A 17500-nucleotide genomic window follows, 5' to 3' on the forward strand; every position below is an offset into this window, starting at 1 on the left:
AAAAAAAAAAAAAGGAAATAATATTAATGCATGTCTTCCTCTAATAAATCTCATTGTATGGTAGATTATACACTGTCCCAACAAATATTTTCGTTCCCCAAAAATTTAGATCTGTTTTTGAGTATGGATTTGAGATGGGGATTGCAATAAAAATGTCCAAAGTTTTGTTCTATTGGCTATAGTTTTGGAGATACGTTATTTGACGATATATAAACGCCGATTCAAAGGATCGTTCATCAAAATTTAATCAGTATTCTTTATTTTACGATAGTGTTATATTTTTGTGAAAATAAATGTATCATATTGGATTCTAAATTCGAACGTTTTTCGTACCATTTTAAATGGAAAAAAAAAAAAAAAAAAAAAAAAAAAAAATATCATAATTAGAAAGAATATACAATTTATTATCAAATTATACATATATAAATTTCTCGGTATATCAGTAGTTAATTATGTCGTATCTCGAAGACTGAAACTGATATCATTTTTGAAATTATTATTATTTATTGCATCAGTAATAGCTCTTTTTCTTTTTTTTTTTTTTTGTATCATTATCATTATTTCGTCAGTATTTCAAACAAATTTTATTTATAATATTTATAATAAATCGATAGCGTAATTATAATAATCTGAAGCAAACCGGGATACTTAATAATTATTTGTACTGATCAAAATATATAATATCGTGACTATTTGTTTAAAAAAAATATTAACACAATTAATTAATTAATAATATAAAAAAATTAATCGAATAATTAACAAATGCGTTCTTCTTTTCTTTTCTTTCTGTTTGTTGGGCTGTGTTATTTATGTGACAATCTCTATCGGAATATTAATGCAAAATTATTATGAAATATGTTATATTAGATATTGTATGTGTGTGTGTATATGTGTGTGTGTGTGTGTGTGTGTGTGTGTGTGTGTACGTGGATGCATGCATGCATGCATGTATGTGTGTGCAAGTAATTAAATAATTAAGTATGTAAATTGAATTTTGTCGTTTTCCATATATACGTTCAACATTCCCATCACATTTTGTATAAATTATAATTCCTATATTATATAACATTATATCTACAAGGACAAAAATCTTAAAATATGTCCGGCAATTACAAGGGACTGCCATTTGAAAAGGTACATTTATTGTATTCGACCATAATCTGGGATTTCCTAAAGAAGCCCAGAGACTGACGGTCATTGTTTAAAAATGAAAAGGTATATATATATATATATATATATATATATATATATATATATATATATATACACACTTTCTACAACTTCTTATAAGCCGTGTATATATGTACGTATATGAAATATAGTCGAAAGATGAATTTTGGCCGAAGAGAACGAAAACGAAAAAGAAAACGAAAAAGAAAATGAAAAAGAAAACGAAAAAGAAAAAGGAAAAAAAAAACAAAAAAATAAATCAGTATAAATAAAATAAAAAAAGAAAAGAAAAGGAGAAATATTTCCAGGCAATAATATTAATAATAATAATAATAATAATAATAATAATAATAATAATAATAATAATAATAATAATAATAATAATAATAATAATAATATTAATAATAATAATAAGAAAAATAATAACAATAATGATAATAATAATAATAATAATAATTATTATAATCGATGAGTCATCCGTTGTACGAAAAAAGTGAAAGTATGTATTTATATTTGATTTCTCAAATAACAGGGTAGCCATTTTAAAACAGTATTACTACTAATCGTAAAAAGTTTAATTCAATTAACATTCTATTTTTGTTTCTATATCTTATCGCGAATAATTATTCATCGTAACTTTTTATGTACTTGTATGACTTAAGTATGATTGTATTTATGTATGAATGAGATTTTTAAAGGGAAAGAAGAAAAGAAAAGCAAAAAAAAAAGCAAAAAAAAAGGAAAAGAAACATTTATATTACGAACATCCAAAATATTACTACCATTAACAAATTTGAATTCATAGCGATATTGTAATCAAAAATGTAGGTAAATATATATGCATATATATATATATATATATGTAATAAATCTGTATGTGTATGTACGAGAAATATTGAATTAGATATAATTGTAATCTCTATAACCTCAATCTCTCAATAAATAAAATTAACGTTTAATCATCTTATACACGAATATTTATTTAATATGATTTTTTTTCTTTCTCTCTCGATAATTTTGCGTATTAATTTTTTGTAAATTCGTAGTTACGTTAATATGAGCCTGAGTTTTGTTGTTCACCAAAAAAAAAAACCAAAAAATTAAAAATAATATGTTGACGATCGACGGACAGCTACTTCTTATACCGTAAAAGTGAAACAAATGAAGGACGCGAGAGAGAAGATAAGGAACGAGTGTAAATTGAAAGCGCATAACTTGAAGCGTATTTCATTGGTTTATCGAGGTAATCGATTAATTAATTTATACTAAGAATATATTATTATTGAATTAATTACTTACGCATTTAAAAGTATCTTGTTTTATAATGCACGAATGAGATGGTCATCTTGTCCCGCGTAGACGATAAAATAACACAATCGTAAGTTCATTGGATAACATGAAATGGCGTCACGATGATCACGTGACGTGAAATATCAAGCCAAGGAAGAAATTTAAAAAAAAAAAAACTATAAGAATTTTTTAGCATCACACAAAACATTTATAAATTAATTAGCCCGCGAAATCGAAAATAATTCAATCGAATCGAAATATAATCGATTAGAAAAGTTAATAATAAAAAAGTAAAAATAACAAATGAAAAATATAACATTTAAAATTTTATTTCTATCTAATGAAACGAAGCAACTAGTGTTTCCACGTTCGAGTATTCTAACAAACTGAGAGAAACTACTGTTCAGTGTTTACTAATATCTTATACCTGAGTTTACCCATAACCGTAATGTCCGTTTTCTCTAACGTTTAGTAACTACGTTTAACTAATGTGTACAATGTGTACATACTTTATATGTGTATGTACTGTTTTCAAGATGTACGTACTGTACTTAAATTTTTTCAATTTGTTTCTCTAGTCCGCCGCCAGGTGGCGGGTCGGTCGTTTTTCTAAACAGAGGAACATCTATCTCTCTATAGTTTTATACGTATTATACAATGTAAAGACGTTAGTATTATCAAGTGAGTTGACGAGGAAGGAGCTGCTATGCGAATTTGTTCTTCGTTATGTTTGGGATTTCTAACCAACAAGATGATCGAATGCTCATCGAAAGAATTAAATTTAGGTGCAACGTTGCAAGGTGGCCAAAGTTTCAGGTAATATTGTTTAATAATTACGATAAATAATATTATATATATATATGTATGTATGTATGTGTGTGTGTGTGTGTGTGTGTGCTGTGTGTATAGACAATGTATTATTCCTTTGTTTTTACTTTTCATATCTATCAATCATAATTATATATGTGTATATGTACAATATTTGGATAAAACATTATATATATGTATATATATATATATATATTTTGTCCAAAAATTTCTTTTGTTACTACACACAGGTATTTTATCTGGCAGTGTTTAAAAACGTATACATAAATCATCATACATAATATTATATTAATTTAATCATACATAATATTATATTATCCACAATATGATACATATGTGTATATATATATATATATATATATGTATAAGTATGTATGTATGTATGTATGTATGCATACAGTGTGTATATATGTAATTACTGTACTTAAATATAAATACATAATTAATCAATTGAAACGTGTTTTTTATTATTCTTATTCCATGCAAGTGACTACTCTTTTAGATGGTTGCCACATGAAACTGGATATCGAGGTGTTTTTAATAGTTCCGTTTGGACATTAACACAAAATGAAACCAGTATAAGATATACAATTGAAGGATCATTATCCGATAATCAAAATTATGATGAAATTTTAAGAGAATATTTCAGGTTGGATATATCATTATTAGATCATTGTAAAAAATGGATCGAAGTAGATAAAAATTTTGAAAAGTCGTACGAAAAGGTAGACGGGATTAGAATATTAAATCAGGATATATTAGAAAATCTATTCTCCTCTATCTGTACTTCTAACAACAATATACAGAGGTATCCCGTTTAATTTATTTTCATTTTAATTAATTTATTTTTAATATTCATATTGTATACGGATTATTTTTGTTAATTTTTTTTTTTTGTTATTTTATACGAAAGTTTTGTTCCCTTAGGATATCCGGAATGGTTGAAAAATTATGTATACTATTTGGTAAGAAAATATGTTCCATTGATGGTAATGATTATTTTGATTTTCCAACGTTGGAATTATTACAAGGACAAAATGTAGAGTCTATATTGAGAAAGGAAGGATTTGGATATCGTGCTGCGTATATAGCAAATACTGCAAAAAAAGTCCAGGAACTTGGGGGAAGAAAATGGCTTATGAGTCTTCATAAATGTAATAATGCCTCATATTTTGAGGCTAAAGAACAATTACTTACACTTCCCGGAGTTGGTCCAAAAGTTGCCGATTGTATTTGTTTAATGTCTTTGGGACATTTAGAAGCCATACCAATAGATACACATATATTTCAAGTTGTACGAGCAAATTATTTACCGCATTTAGGAAAACAGAAAACAGTAACGCCAAAAATTCATGAAGAAATTAGTACGCATTTACGTGAATTATGGGGTCCCTTGGCTGGTTGGGCTCAAGCTATTTTATTTTGTGCTAAAATTGCTGATAACGCAAAGAATACTTTAAATAAAAAACGAAGTAATACGGGGAATAAAATAGAACCAGAAAAGAAAATTCAAAGATTACAATAAATTATTATTATTCTTACAATAAAGTTGTCAAGTTTTTGTATGTATATATATATATATAACTTTTTATGAAAGATCCATGATTTTTATTAATATATATTGATAATTTCTAATTAAAACATTTAAATACAATTAAGTACATACAAAAGATAAATATAGCGTTTGTTCAGTATTAAAGAATTTATATTTATATATATATATATATATATATATATATATATATATATATATATGTTAGGGTCAATTGCTTTGACGTGAGCATTATCAACATACTATTATAAGGATCATTTATTGGAGCAAGGCAAAGAGTTGTGGCACTTGAAATTCAACAGAACTGACTGATAGTTCTGGATGGGCATTTTTTTTTTTAAATATACATTTAATTATGCAGTTGTATTATCTTTTATACTCCTGTGATCCTGATATGTACTTGTATATAAAGTACAAGAGATAAAGTTAAAAGAATGTTAATTATGGATTCAACGTACTGTCCAATTATTGGGAATTGTATAAAATGTTAGGGCCATTTGTAAAATATTTGCTAGTTACAAACTGTTAGAAAAAAAACAAAAAAAAAATTGGACACTTTATACAGTGCCTGATCATTTTACAAAATGTCCATGTTAAACACATTGATCATAATATATATATAAATATCAAATATATCTGTTTATATGATATACATATCTTCTTACTTACATATAATGCTTATTACATTAAGTTATATTTATATATATATATATATTTTTGGCATTATATGATTTATAATTTTTCAATAGATATACTTTAATTTAATTATCATGTCGATTAATGTTAGATAAAGTTTTCAGCTTGTAATAATCATAAAACATATAGAATCATCAAGAGAATATGATGCATTCTCATTGCTTCATAGATTTCTTTTATCGTTCTATATTATTCTATCTTATTCTATTTTTTTCTTTTTTTATTCTTTTTTTTTTTTTTTACCACGTTTATACCACATTAGTCGTATGTGTAGTATATTCAGATAAAAATTCAATAACTTCGTCATCATTATCAGTCTCTGTAAAATAATAATTAAGGAAATAATAATGCTATATTTTAAAATGTTTAATTTTTATGCATTATATGTTAAAAGTAATGGGGAAAAAAAAAAAAAGAAATTACCTAAATTCTTTTGCAAAATATCTGCAAATGCACTTTCAGTTAAATATCTTAATACAGGATAAGTAGAAGAAATATATTGTCTTTGGATTGATGGTAATACAGATAAACATACCGCTTGTAAAGATATAGGCATTGAACAGGAATATATTAATTTAATTCTAGTTTGTGCAGCTGTTGAACTGACCATAGGATAAAGGACAACATCTTTTAATCCGGTAAATGCTATACCTACAAAATATCAACTTCTTAATAATCAATTTAAATAATCAACAATTTATTGATTATTCATATCATATTATTATTTTTATTAATTATTTTAATAATATAATTAAAATAATATTTTATATAAGTAATACATACCTAATGGTTTACGATTTGTGAAAAATTGCAATGTGCCATTCCAAGTATCAAGATGTACACCTATTATACTATTCTTTAAAAAACATGCTGTATAATTATGCTTTTCACCAGCATGTTGTAAAAATCCTTTATAAGAATATCCCCAAGATTCTCGATCTCGTCCAAGTAGAGAACAAAATGTTTTTGTTACATTTGTTAGATCTATTTTATCAGTGCCTACACCAATCATCTATATATATAAAAATTTATATAGCTAGATGTATATTATGTCATTGAAATTAATTCAATAATATAACTATCATAAAATGTTTAAATGGTACAATAAGAAATAGTTTGAAAAGTACTTAAAGAATACACATAATAACGTGTATTTTTTTTTTTCTTTTTTTTATTTTTTTTTTTAAGCCTTAAATATGATACTTATGATAAAAATACACTCACTACATCTGTGCCATATATATATGTAAGCATTTTTATTTCCCAATAATAATGATTTCCTTTTTTCAATGGCATATTACCTCTTACCACAGCAGTACCAATACTATAATCTGGATGAAATGTTACTTCTAAATTATTTTCTGATAATTCAGACATTGTTGGTTTATATTTGGGATCCCATGTCCAATCAAGAGCTAAAGAATATATGTGAAACATTAATGTATCATGTGAAATGCATGATTGATATTATGTCAATATTATATTTTCTTTACTTTTAATTGTCCAATTGTAACTTACGTAACTTATTAATATCATGATCTGTCTCTTTTAAATCATTATCTAGATCCATTTCTTATTTGTTTATACTTTCAATTAATCCTCAATTTATATTTTACAATTATTATTCATCATTTGTGATAGTGTTTACTTGTTCTTCTTTAAAATATATAATTACACAAATTTCACAAAATTATATGAAATATTTTCTACTTATGTTATTTTTGTTTTAAAATTTGTTTCAATAAAAAGATAAATATATATATAAATATATGTATATATATGATTATGTAAAAGTATTTATTAGTTAAAATATTCGTGAGACAGCAAAAATTATTATTTCATTATTATTCAATAATCTTTATCATGTTTATGTCCACATGCAATTTTATGTTTATATATATATAATATGACATTTTTGATTTACAATTTATAACACTAGCATGTAACAAAGCTAACTAATAGTTGATCGAATTTTTCCGCTAGATAGCGTTACTTACTATACGACAATTACCTATCATATCGACTGTATTGATGTATGTTAAAATTATTTTTTTATAAATTATTTATTGCATTACAAATTCAAATTTTTATATATATATATACACACACACACATATATATGTTTATTTTATAATTATTTAACATTGCACATATAAAGAAATTTTTTAATCTTCGAGATATACAAATTTCTATTCGATATCGAATCGATAAAAGGAGGAGAATTGTACGTTTATCAACTTCAAGGCAGTCAAAAATCGATACGAAGTAAAACGAATAAAGAAACGATATGAAAATTAATCCAGATAAATAATTGTTTCACGTTTGTATAGATTTTATTAAGAATATTAGAATGAATAAGGAAAAATAATAATGATAAAAAAAAAAAAGAAAATAAAATAAAAAAGTTCCAAAAAAGTTCAATCGATTGTATGCAAGCTATGCAAGTTTTGCAACCGAGTGCAATAAAATAAAGAAAAGAATGTAAGTAAATAAATAAGTAGTTGAGAGAGAGAGAGAGAGAGAGAGAGAGAGAGAAAAGAAAGGAAGAAAGAAAGAATTAATGAATTGAAATCAATTAATGAATTGATCTGATAGGATTGTTAAACATCGTATTTATATTTATCCTTTGGGTCATTGTAATCGATTATTTTTCCCATAAAGGTAGCCGAATAATTTCCTTTTCCAGGATCATCGAATACAACTGCGTCATTAACGATCCAACGATTATAACGTATCTCTGATAAAATTTTGAAACCTTCTTGCTCCGCCAATAATTGATTATAACCCGACGTGAATATACCACCAACCATTGGTAATTTCATCGTTCTTCCTGCATGTATAAATGCACGTAATAATGCAGATTCAATGCCTTTATTATTATAAGTTGGATGAACACAAAGTATATATATGCGAAAGCAAAGATCTTGTTTGAATTTAACATAAATATCGGATTGTTTCGTAACCTCGTTTATTAGAAACATAATATCTTGTAAGGATTCTCCTGTAAGTATCTAAAAGTAACATAAACGAAAAACATATGTATATATATATATATATATATATATATATATGTATATTTTTTTTTATGTGCATATATATCAAATTATAATATATTATATATATATTTTATATATATATATTTTTTTATGTGCATATATATTAAATTATAATGCATTATATATATATATATAATTTAATTTCAATTTATATTGGGCCACATTGAAATATATTGGCTAAATGAGAAGCAGAGGGGGGGGGATAAGGGGATGAGGAGAGGAGGATCACGTTTCAAAAATTTATCTTTATATTTAAATTAAATTAAAATAAATAAAATTTATCTTATAATTTAAATTCTATCGTAAACTATAGAAAATATATAAAATGTATTATATAAAAAATATAATACATAAAATAATAATAATAATAATAATAATAATAATAATAATAATAATAATAATGCATATTAATTCGATTAATTGAAATGAATTTGATTAATATTGAAGCCTCGTGTGTACGATGTTGCTTTTAAGGATCTTCAAAAAAATATTAAATGATACCCTAAATACAAATACACGCATGCAAGTACACACATACACGCGTACGAGCATATCTTCGAATATCATAATTTAATTGAAATGTTTACTTGACGTACGATATTACTTTTAAGGATCTTCAAAAAAATATTAAATGGTTACCCTAAATACAAACACACGCATGCAAGTACACACATACACGCGTACGAGCATATCTTCGAATATGATAATTTAATTGAAATGTTTACTTGATTACGTTCAAATATATTCGTCTTTTCGGAATTATCGTTGATCCTCGTTATAGCGACACCAATAACTCTTCCAGAATTTATACTCAGTGCTACTAAACTCGTTGTATCCTTCATCCAAGTTTTTATTAATTTCAGATAAGAATCGACTGATATTTTGTCTTTTAATAATTCAATGGATTTACACATTGGTTCCTCGCGAAAATAATGATGCTGTTATAAAGTGATAAAGTCAATAGGAGATGATTGAAGGAGAGTTGAAGGAGAAAATACAGAGAGAGAGAGAGAGAGAGAGAGAGAAAGAGAAAGAAGGAAAATAAACAGATATAACGAGACGAGATTAAGTTTGTATTAACTTTATGAAACAACGATGAGCATACGTTTATTCGATATATTAAATATAATACATATATATATATATATATATATATAAATAAATAAATAAATAATCTATATTGATCGTATGTACGATTACAATTTTACATGGATGATATTTGTTTATTTTGCCATAATATTAGTAGATTTTTATTTGATTTTTATTATTTCTTATTAATACGGATCTTTCAATATCTATGGGATATATTCTGAGTAATTTGAGATTTTAATTTAAAAAAGAAAGAAAAAAAAAATGTATGCATTATTAACGCGTCGTCCAAGTTTTTCCTTTTTTTCTTCTATCTTTTTTCTTTCTTTCTTTTTCCTTTGTTATTATTATTATTTTTTTTTTCTTTCTTTCTTTCTCACTTTAATTTTGCTTTTCTTTTTCTTCGCGATAACGTAGCCCTGGCGTACAATTTGAACGAGGGTTGATCATTTTTGCTCATCAATGTTTCAAAAAGATCGAATCAAAATTGTAATTATATTTAAAATTTCTGAACTTTTATCAAACGACATGCTTCCTCGTATAACGATTCGTTAAGATCTTGTATTTTGCAATTAATCGTAGAGTCCCATTCGAGAGGCGCGAACATTCTATCCTTCGTTTCAATTAATTCATCGTCTTTCTCATTATACTCGTCCATCTCGTTGAAAGGGAAAATATTTTGTATTTATTACAAGAAAAAAAAAAAATTAATTTTCTAGTATTTCTCTCTCTTTCTCTCTCTCTCTTTCCTTTTCTCTCTTTCTCTCTTTCTCTCTCTTTTTTTTTTTCTTTATTCTTAACAAATTTACAAAATCAAACGCGTTTACGTATAAATAATTCTTACATGTTTAAGTAATAAATCTGTGAAATTGATTCCTAATCGTTTAAAAGATTTGTCGCTTACTTCACTTGATTATAATTTAATGAATGAAAAAATTATTATCGTGTTAATATTTGTCAATTCATTCTGAAGGAAAATAATTGTCGAAAGAAGAGAGAGAGAGAGAGAGAGAGAGAAGAAAAAAAAAGAGAGAAAAAAGGAAAAAGAAAGAAAGAAAAGAAAAAAAAGAAACAGAAAAAAAATGTTCAAGGAAACTGTAACATTTAAATTGCAGTCTCGAAAAAGATCAACTGTTTACGACTTACTCGAGAGTGATATTGTTTCCTTGAAAGATCTAAATGAAAGAATTAAACGTAAGAAATACGTAGGAGCTATCGTTTGGCAAAGAATGTCGAATGGTTATCGTATCATTAGCCTCGAGGAGGATAGATTTATGGAAGCAATAAATTTTATACGAGTACACATTTGCAAGAGTAAAGTTTAATAATATATATAAAAAAAAAAAAAAAAAGAACAAGAAAAAAATATTATCTACCTACATTGTAATATATAATTAATTTATTAATAATTGTATCGGTGTGACTTTTTTTTTTATATGTTTTACATGTATATATATATATATATATATATATATATATATATATATATATATAATTCTAGAATTTTAAAATTTATAATCTGGTTGTTAATATTAATTCTTAGACCTGACGTCGTTGCGAGATCTTGAAATTTTTTTTCTTTTTCTTTGTTTAGCTAAGACTTTGTTTTCATTATCGTTTCTAATAAGGTATAAGGTTGTGAAATTTTTTAAATGCTACCTTGAATTTTTTTTTCTTTTGCTTTTCTTTTGTTCTTTTTTTTTTGGTTTTTTTTTTTTTTTTTTTTTTTTTTGATAATATAGAAAGATTTCTTCGAGAAGGAACCAATGAGTATAGGTATCGATTTTTCGGACGATCTGATGTCGATGAAAACCTCTATTAAAATGATATACAATAAATTGTCGGAGAAGCAAAGTTATTGTGCCGTTCAAGAAGGTGAAAATAAGATCATAGGTATTATCGTAGCGTCGATTAATTTTATGGGAGATCACGAACGAACGGAAACACGTATAAGAGTAATTATTATTCTTTAAATTATTATAATTACGTTCGAATAATAAGGGGGAAAAAAAATACAAAAAAGAAAGAAAAAAAAAACAAAAAAACAAACAGAAAAAAATAAATTTGTAATTTTTTAATCAGGAAATATGCGTACGTTGAACTTTTGATCGTCCTATGATGAAATTTCCTATGATTAATTTATTATTCTCTCATTTTTATACGATTCTATTTATTTAATCATATTACTTGTAATATGATTAATACGTATTACTTCGTAAAAAAATATTTACCATTAATTAATGGTAAATATTTTCAATGAAAAAATTTTTGATGGTAAATATTTATAAATATTTACATAGATATGACGTATATATAAATATGTACGTGTATGTATATGTTTGTGTGCATGTATCTAACAAATATTTATCTTTATATCTTTTTCTAGGCTAATCAAGGAGATGCAATCTTTAATATAATGAGTCTTAGGAGTTGTGTTTTTTCTAAAGCACGTCCTTACGAGGTATTACAAATTGATAAATATTTTCGTATACATTTATTATTTGTACATGCGAATCATCGGAAAAAAGGTATTGCAACGGCTTTGATTAATTGTTGCATCGAACGAGCAAGAACTCTTTTAACCCCTGCTTGCATAGCTGGATTTACTTCCATTATTAGTCAAAATATGGGTAAAACATTTTCAAATATATATTATGCATTCTTTATATTTGCATATCATATATATATATATATATATATATTCATTTATTTATTTATTTAAATAACAATTTCTTTTCTCTCTTTCTCTCTTTTTTTTTTTTATTATTATTATTAATAAATACAGCACGTAAATTGGGATTTAATTTACTCGCCGAAGTACAGTACAAAGATTTTAAGGTGTACAACGACGATACGAAATCTTTCGAATATCCATTCGATGATACTAACGATCAAAATAAATCATTGGCTTGTATGGCTCTATCGATCGCGTTACCAATAAATCATTTATGAGATTATTAACGTCGATGGATTTCTCGAAGGAGGAAATAAAAAATGCTTGGAAATAAAAACAAAAAAATCGAAAAAAAGAAAAAGGGACATAAGGATAAAATAATTCTTTCGTAATGACGGGGAAATGAAGAAAAGAAAAGAAAAAAATAAAAAAAACGGGACAATGAAACAAAGAAAAAAAGAAAAAAGAAAACGAAGAAAAGAATAAAGAAAACCAAAATTTCGTTTCTCTTTTCTTATCTCTTTTTCTTTCTTTTCTCAAGTGTTTTTTTTATTACTCTTTATGCACTTTTTTTTTTTTTATTTCGTTACTAAAAAACAAAACAAAAAAATCAAAATACATATATATATATATATATAAGTATATAATCTTAAAATTTTTACATGTATTTCAAAAATTATCTAAAAAAAAACAATCTGACTAAACAGAAATATTAATCTAATTAACGAGAGCACATGATTTATCTCTTCTTGTCTCTATTTTTTTTTCTTTTTTTCTTTCGCATGATCTTTAGCATACACGTAGCGTAACATTAAAAAAAAAAAAAAATTATTAATCCTTCGACGAGTATAATGAAGAGATTTTTTCATATTTGATACAATTTCTTTTTCAATTTATATTGTATATTGTTCATGTTCATTTCTACGGGTATTTGTATAATTTTTTTTTTTTTTTTTTTTTTTTTTTTTTACTTTCTTCTCTCTTTCATCTCTACATCTACATCAATTCGAATATAACAATATTAAGTTCACGTAGAGAGAACCTCATTGTATTATTATAATTTACGTTCAGTCATGGTAAAATTTCTATTTTCCATTTCCATTTATATATATATATATATATATATATATATATAAAATGTTTCTCTTTATCGATACTTAAAAAACAATTCGTTAAATACAGTCTCGTTTTAATTACACACACACATATATATATATATATGTGTTTATATTTTCTAATAATTTTCTAATGTGATAAAGATCGATAGCTATGACAAAGATTTTATAATTCCTCTTTAACGTCATGACGTATCTCGTTAGTTTTGTCCGGATTAATGCATGCCGGCAAATTATCCCAAAACTTTCTTCTTTCTGGATGAAGATCGTCTGACATGGATAAAAACAAATTGTTTATACGATAATATTCTAACGATTGACTTCTCACTGGTTTCCATTTTTCTGTTATGATCTCCGTTATTTCTGGCGTTGGATTTCTGAAAAGAAAAAAGAAGAAAAAAAAAAACGAAATAAAAAAAATATAATAATATGCATTTATTTTTATATTTTTTTATATTTTTCATATTTTTCATATTTTTTATATTTATTTATTTGTTTATTTATTTAATATCATTGATATATTTTTTTTTTTTTTTTAATTACTAATCAATCGTGGCGACGACGATGATGATGATGATTATTATTATTATTATTATTATAATAATAATAATTTAATGCAATGAAAAATAATCAAAACGATTACGATTAAATTAATAATTTAACAATTTCTTTTTCTTTTTGTTGTTATTTTTTCTGATTATTTTTTTTTTATTTTTTTATTTTTTTTTTCTTTATACGCGAATATTATCTAAAGGATATATAATTGTCTTTAAGATAATTCTTACCCGGATTTAGCGAAATTGTACCATAGTAACGTCATAATGTCGATCATTTTGTGATCGTCATTTGATAATGGAATGTCAGGAAATAATTGTTCGCCAACCGGAAATAGATATTGCAAATCATCGGCATGCGTTACACCATAATCCATGGTATCGTCGCCAAATATTTTGCTAAATGATGCGCTACCTTTGTAAGAGAAATAATAATAATAAATCGGTGATGATTGGGTTCTATAATAATCACGAATCGATGTACGAGTACCGTGATTGAACCAAGCATCGCTATACATCTGAAAGATAATATTATATATCATATTAAAATTATATTTTATAATTATTTTTATATAAATATTAAAAAATATTAAATATTTTAATTAAATTAAAATTATAATAAATTCATTAAATTATATATATATATATATATATATATATATAATTATTATTATATAAATATTTTATGTTAAATATTATTATTATTATTATTATTATTATTGTTAATATTTTTTAAGGTTATTAAGATGAATATTTTGTCATCATAAATGCACGATAAAGTCATTTGTATATATAATTAATAATCACTAGTAATATTTTTTTTTTTCTTTTTCTTTATTTCAAGGAAAAAGAAAAGAAAAAAAATACTGTCGTGGATAATTTCTGATAACATCTTGATCAATTCTATTAGCATGTTTATAAAATATGCAAGCACGTATAAATGCTTTAATATCCTTGTTTATTGCAATGTTTACGTTTCTTTTTCGTTTTTCTTTTTCTTTTTTTTTTTTTTTTTCTTTTTATCTTTCTAATCTTTATCCAAAGATATCATGAAATATAGAATATAAATTAATAAATATAAACATGAATATAAATATATTTATATATATATATATATATATATATATAATTATATTTGCTAATTTAATATTTCTGTTTTCTTTATTAAAAAAAAAAAAGAAAAGAAAAAAAAGAAAAAGAAAAGGAAAAAGAAAACTCGCATAGCTGTTAGTGCGAAGTTGTTTACATATTTTCTATCTCGCCGCTTTACTCTTTTTCTTTTTCTTTTTCTTTTTCTCTTCTTTTTATCTTTCTAATCTTTATCCAAAGATATCATGAAATATAGAATATAAATTAATAAATATAAACATGAATATAAATATATTTATATATATATATATATATATATATATATATATATAATTATATTTGCTAATTTAATATTTCTGTTTTCTTTATTAAAAAAAAAAAAGAAAAGAAAAAAAAAGAAAAAGAAAAGGAAAAAGAAAACTCGCATAGCTGTTAGTGCGAAGTTGTTTACATATTTTCTATCTCGCCGCTTTACTCTTTTTCTTTTTCTTTTTCTTTTTCTCTTCTTTTTATCTTTCTAATCTTTATCCAAAGATATCATGAAATATAGAATATAAATTAATAAATATAAACATGAATATAAATATATTTATATATATATATATATATATATATATATATATAATTATATTTGCTAATTTAATATTTCTGTTTTCTTTATTAAAAAAAAAAAAGAAAAGAAAAAAAAAGAAAAAGAAAAGGAAAAAGAAAACTCGCATAGCTGTTAGTGCGAAGTTGTTTACATATTTTCTATCTCGCCGCTTTACTCTTTTTCTTTTTCTTTTTCTTTTTCTTTTCTTTTTTGTTCTTCCTTTTTTCTTTTTTTTTTTTTTTCTTTTTTTTTATCTTCGATCACGAAACCGTTAGTGCAAAACCATTACACTTAAGAGACATATACACTTAACATTACATTTAATATAATACTTACATCGATAACTTGAAAACGAGTGGAATTATCTATAGGATTTCCTTTGAAATAAAATTCTCTTATTGCATGGCTAATTATATCTCGCAAATGATCAGGACAGGTTTCACCGTGTAGCAAGGTCAACGGTGCAACGTTCGAAAAATCATCATTCATTTTCTTAATCAATTCGCCATTGGATAAAGCGTAGAGAGCTGAAATCAATTATTTACGGTTCGGTAACGTTCTTCAAAGGAAACATTTTTTTTGTCGTTTCGTTTTCTTTTCTCTTTTTTTTTCTTTCATCATTTTCTCTCTCTCTCTCTCTCTCTCTCGCTCTTTTTTTCTTTCTCTCGTTCTCTTCCGAAATCCGATTGCTAAATCAAGAATTTCTAAGATCTCTATGATCTCTAATGAAAATAATACGTACATGGTACTCTAAGGGATCCTTCCTCCGAAGTAACACCTATCATCCATGGTATATCCATGACCTTGCCAATTTTTGTCTTGACAATGGGATCCTCGGTGATAAATGCATTAGGATGATCTGGTTCGATCACTGGTCTGAACGGTATCATCGGACAATAATCGAATTCCTATAAAATATTGTATATTGTATTAATTGGATTGTATTATTTTTTTTCTTTCGTTCTTTTTTTCTCTTTTTTCTTTCGTTTTATTTTGTCTTATCATTTGATTATGTATTTGTATTTTTTTTTTCCTTTTTTGTTATATTTCTTTGTTTTGTTCTGTTTGTTTTTTTTCTTGTTTCTTTTTTTTTTTTTCTTTTTTTCATTTTTCATTTTTATAATTCACTATTATCCTTATTATATTTGATTGATTTATTTGTAATGTAGGATCCGAAATTTCAGTTACGAAAAAGAATATCGATTGTTTTCAATGAGATAGATAAATTTATGGAATATTAATAAGCGTTTTGTTAAACTAATTATTATATTTTAATAATGGTATGATTTATTTGAATAATAAATTTCGTTTCTAAACGCGTTTTTCTTTTTAATATCTACATGTATGCGTAAAACATAATTGTATGCATAAAAAAAAAAAAAAAAAAAAAAAACTAAATTAAACGATATCAAGTTGTCGGTATTATTTGTGAAAAGGTAAAGTCGTATTATTATTATTGTTAATAATTTAAAAAATTATTATTATTGTTAATTATTATATTATTATTGTTAAAATTTAAAAAAAAGAAGGAAAGAAAAAAGGAAAAAAGAAAAATAAATATAGAAAAAATAGGAAGAAGATAAAAGAAAAAAAAAAACAGTGGAAAAATAATTAGAGAAATAAATCAAAAGAGAGAGAGAGAGAGAGAAAGAGAGATATGGATAGAAGATAAATACATAATAATAATAACCATGTAACTGAGCGTGTTACATCAGCATAATATTATGTATTATATTACTGCTAACAACATTTCATTGGCAAGGTTTCACTAGATCAACTTACATAATTAATAATT

The 17500-nt window shown here is 24.5% G+C and overlaps 4 protein-coding genes and 2 long non-coding RNA genes across 13 annotated transcripts in view; 3 read left to right on the forward strand and 3 right to left on the reverse strand.

The window, feature by feature from the left end:
* LOC118442860 (uncharacterized) overlaps positions 1-2828 on the reverse strand; it is an 18414-nt gene extending 15586 nt beyond the window's left edge. Inside the window, exon 1 of the long non-coding RNA XR_004838508.2 lies at positions 2470-2828. This is a non-coding gene — a long non-coding RNA (uncharacterized LOC118442860). The remainder of the gene's footprint in view (positions 1-2469) is intronic.
* Positions 2829-3124: 296 nt separating this feature from the next.
* Positions 3125-4971, forward strand: Ogg1 (8-oxoguanine DNA glycosylase). 2 transcript variants are annotated; one of them, XM_085663468.1, is made up of 3 exons: positions 3125-3276; positions 3791-3937; positions 4216-4971. In XM_085663468.1, exons 1-3 carry the CDS (start codon positions 3167-3169, stop codon positions 4811-4813), a joined length of 855 nt encoding a protein of 284 aa, XP_085519594.1. In that variant the 5' UTR covers positions 3125-3166; the 3' UTR covers positions 4814-4971. The 2 variants fall into 2 exon arrangements, with proteins under 2 accessions (XP_085519594.1, XP_035724392.1); XM_035868499.2 differs by having other exon boundaries at positions 3791-4096; positions 4216-4965.
* A 14-nt stretch (positions 4972-4985) lies between these two features.
* LOC118442444 (SPRY domain-containing SOCS box protein 3) lies at positions 4986-9584 on the reverse strand. 5 transcript variants are annotated; one of them, XM_085663470.1, is made up of 6 exons: positions 7055-7407; positions 6761-6951; positions 6320-6548; positions 6072-6187; positions 5960-5980; positions 4986-5855 (listed from the first exon to the last, which is right to left on the reverse strand). In XM_085663470.1, the coding sequence occupies exons 1-5, from the start codon at positions 7104-7106 to the stop codon at positions 5960-5962; spliced, it is 609 nt and encodes a 202-aa protein (XP_085519596.1). In that variant the 5' UTR covers positions 7107-7407; the 3' UTR covers positions 4986-5855. The 5 variants fall into 5 exon arrangements, with proteins under 5 accessions (XP_085519596.1, XP_035723930.1, XP_085519595.1 ...); XM_035868037.2 differs by adding an exon at positions 9326-9584 and having other exon boundaries at positions 4987-5855; positions 5960-6187; positions 7055-7192; XM_085663469.1 differs by adding an exon at positions 9318-9584 and having other exon boundaries at positions 4987-5855; positions 5960-6187; positions 7055-7192.
* Positions 7797-9682, forward strand: LOC146872290 (uncharacterized). Its single transcript, XR_014983483.1, has 3 exons — positions 7797-8017; positions 8223-8539; positions 9456-9682. It is a non-coding gene; the product is annotated as an uncharacterized LOC146872290 (long non-coding RNA).
* A 1751-nt stretch (positions 9683-11433) lies between these two features.
* On the forward strand, positions 11434-12806 carry LOC118442445 (uncharacterized). The gene is made up of 3 exons (XM_085663471.1): positions 11434-11636; positions 12068-12311; positions 12467-12806. The coding sequence occupies exons 1-3, from the start codon at positions 11448-11450 to the stop codon at positions 12631-12633; spliced, it is 600 nt and encodes a 199-aa protein (XP_085519597.1). The 5' UTR covers positions 11434-11447; the 3' UTR covers positions 12634-12806.
* A 467-nt stretch (positions 12807-13273) lies between these two features.
* LOC118442442 (venom carboxylesterase-6) overlaps positions 13274-17500 on the reverse strand; it is a 12571-nt gene continuing 8344 nt past the window's right edge. For all 3 annotated transcript variants that reach the window (XM_085663467.1, XM_085663466.1, XM_035868034.2), the window contains exons 6-9: positions 16448-16613; positions 16042-16232; positions 14256-14542; positions 13274-13847 (exon numbers count right to left, since the gene is read on the reverse strand). In XM_085663467.1, coding sequence (XP_085519593.1) covers positions 13637-13847; positions 14256-14542; positions 16042-16232; positions 16448-16613 — 855 coding nt within the window. In that variant the 3' untranslated portion in view covers positions 13274-13636. The remainder of the gene's footprint in view (positions 13848-14255; positions 14543-16041; positions 16233-16447; positions 16614-17500) is intronic.

The sequence above is a fragment of the Vespa mandarinia genome, chromosome 22 (assembly GCF_050613455.1).
Source record: "Vespa mandarinia isolate Hongniang chromosome 22, ASM5061345v1, whole genome shotgun sequence".
Taxonomy (NCBI): Eukaryota; Metazoa; Arthropoda; class Insecta; order Hymenoptera; family Vespidae; genus Vespa; species Vespa mandarinia.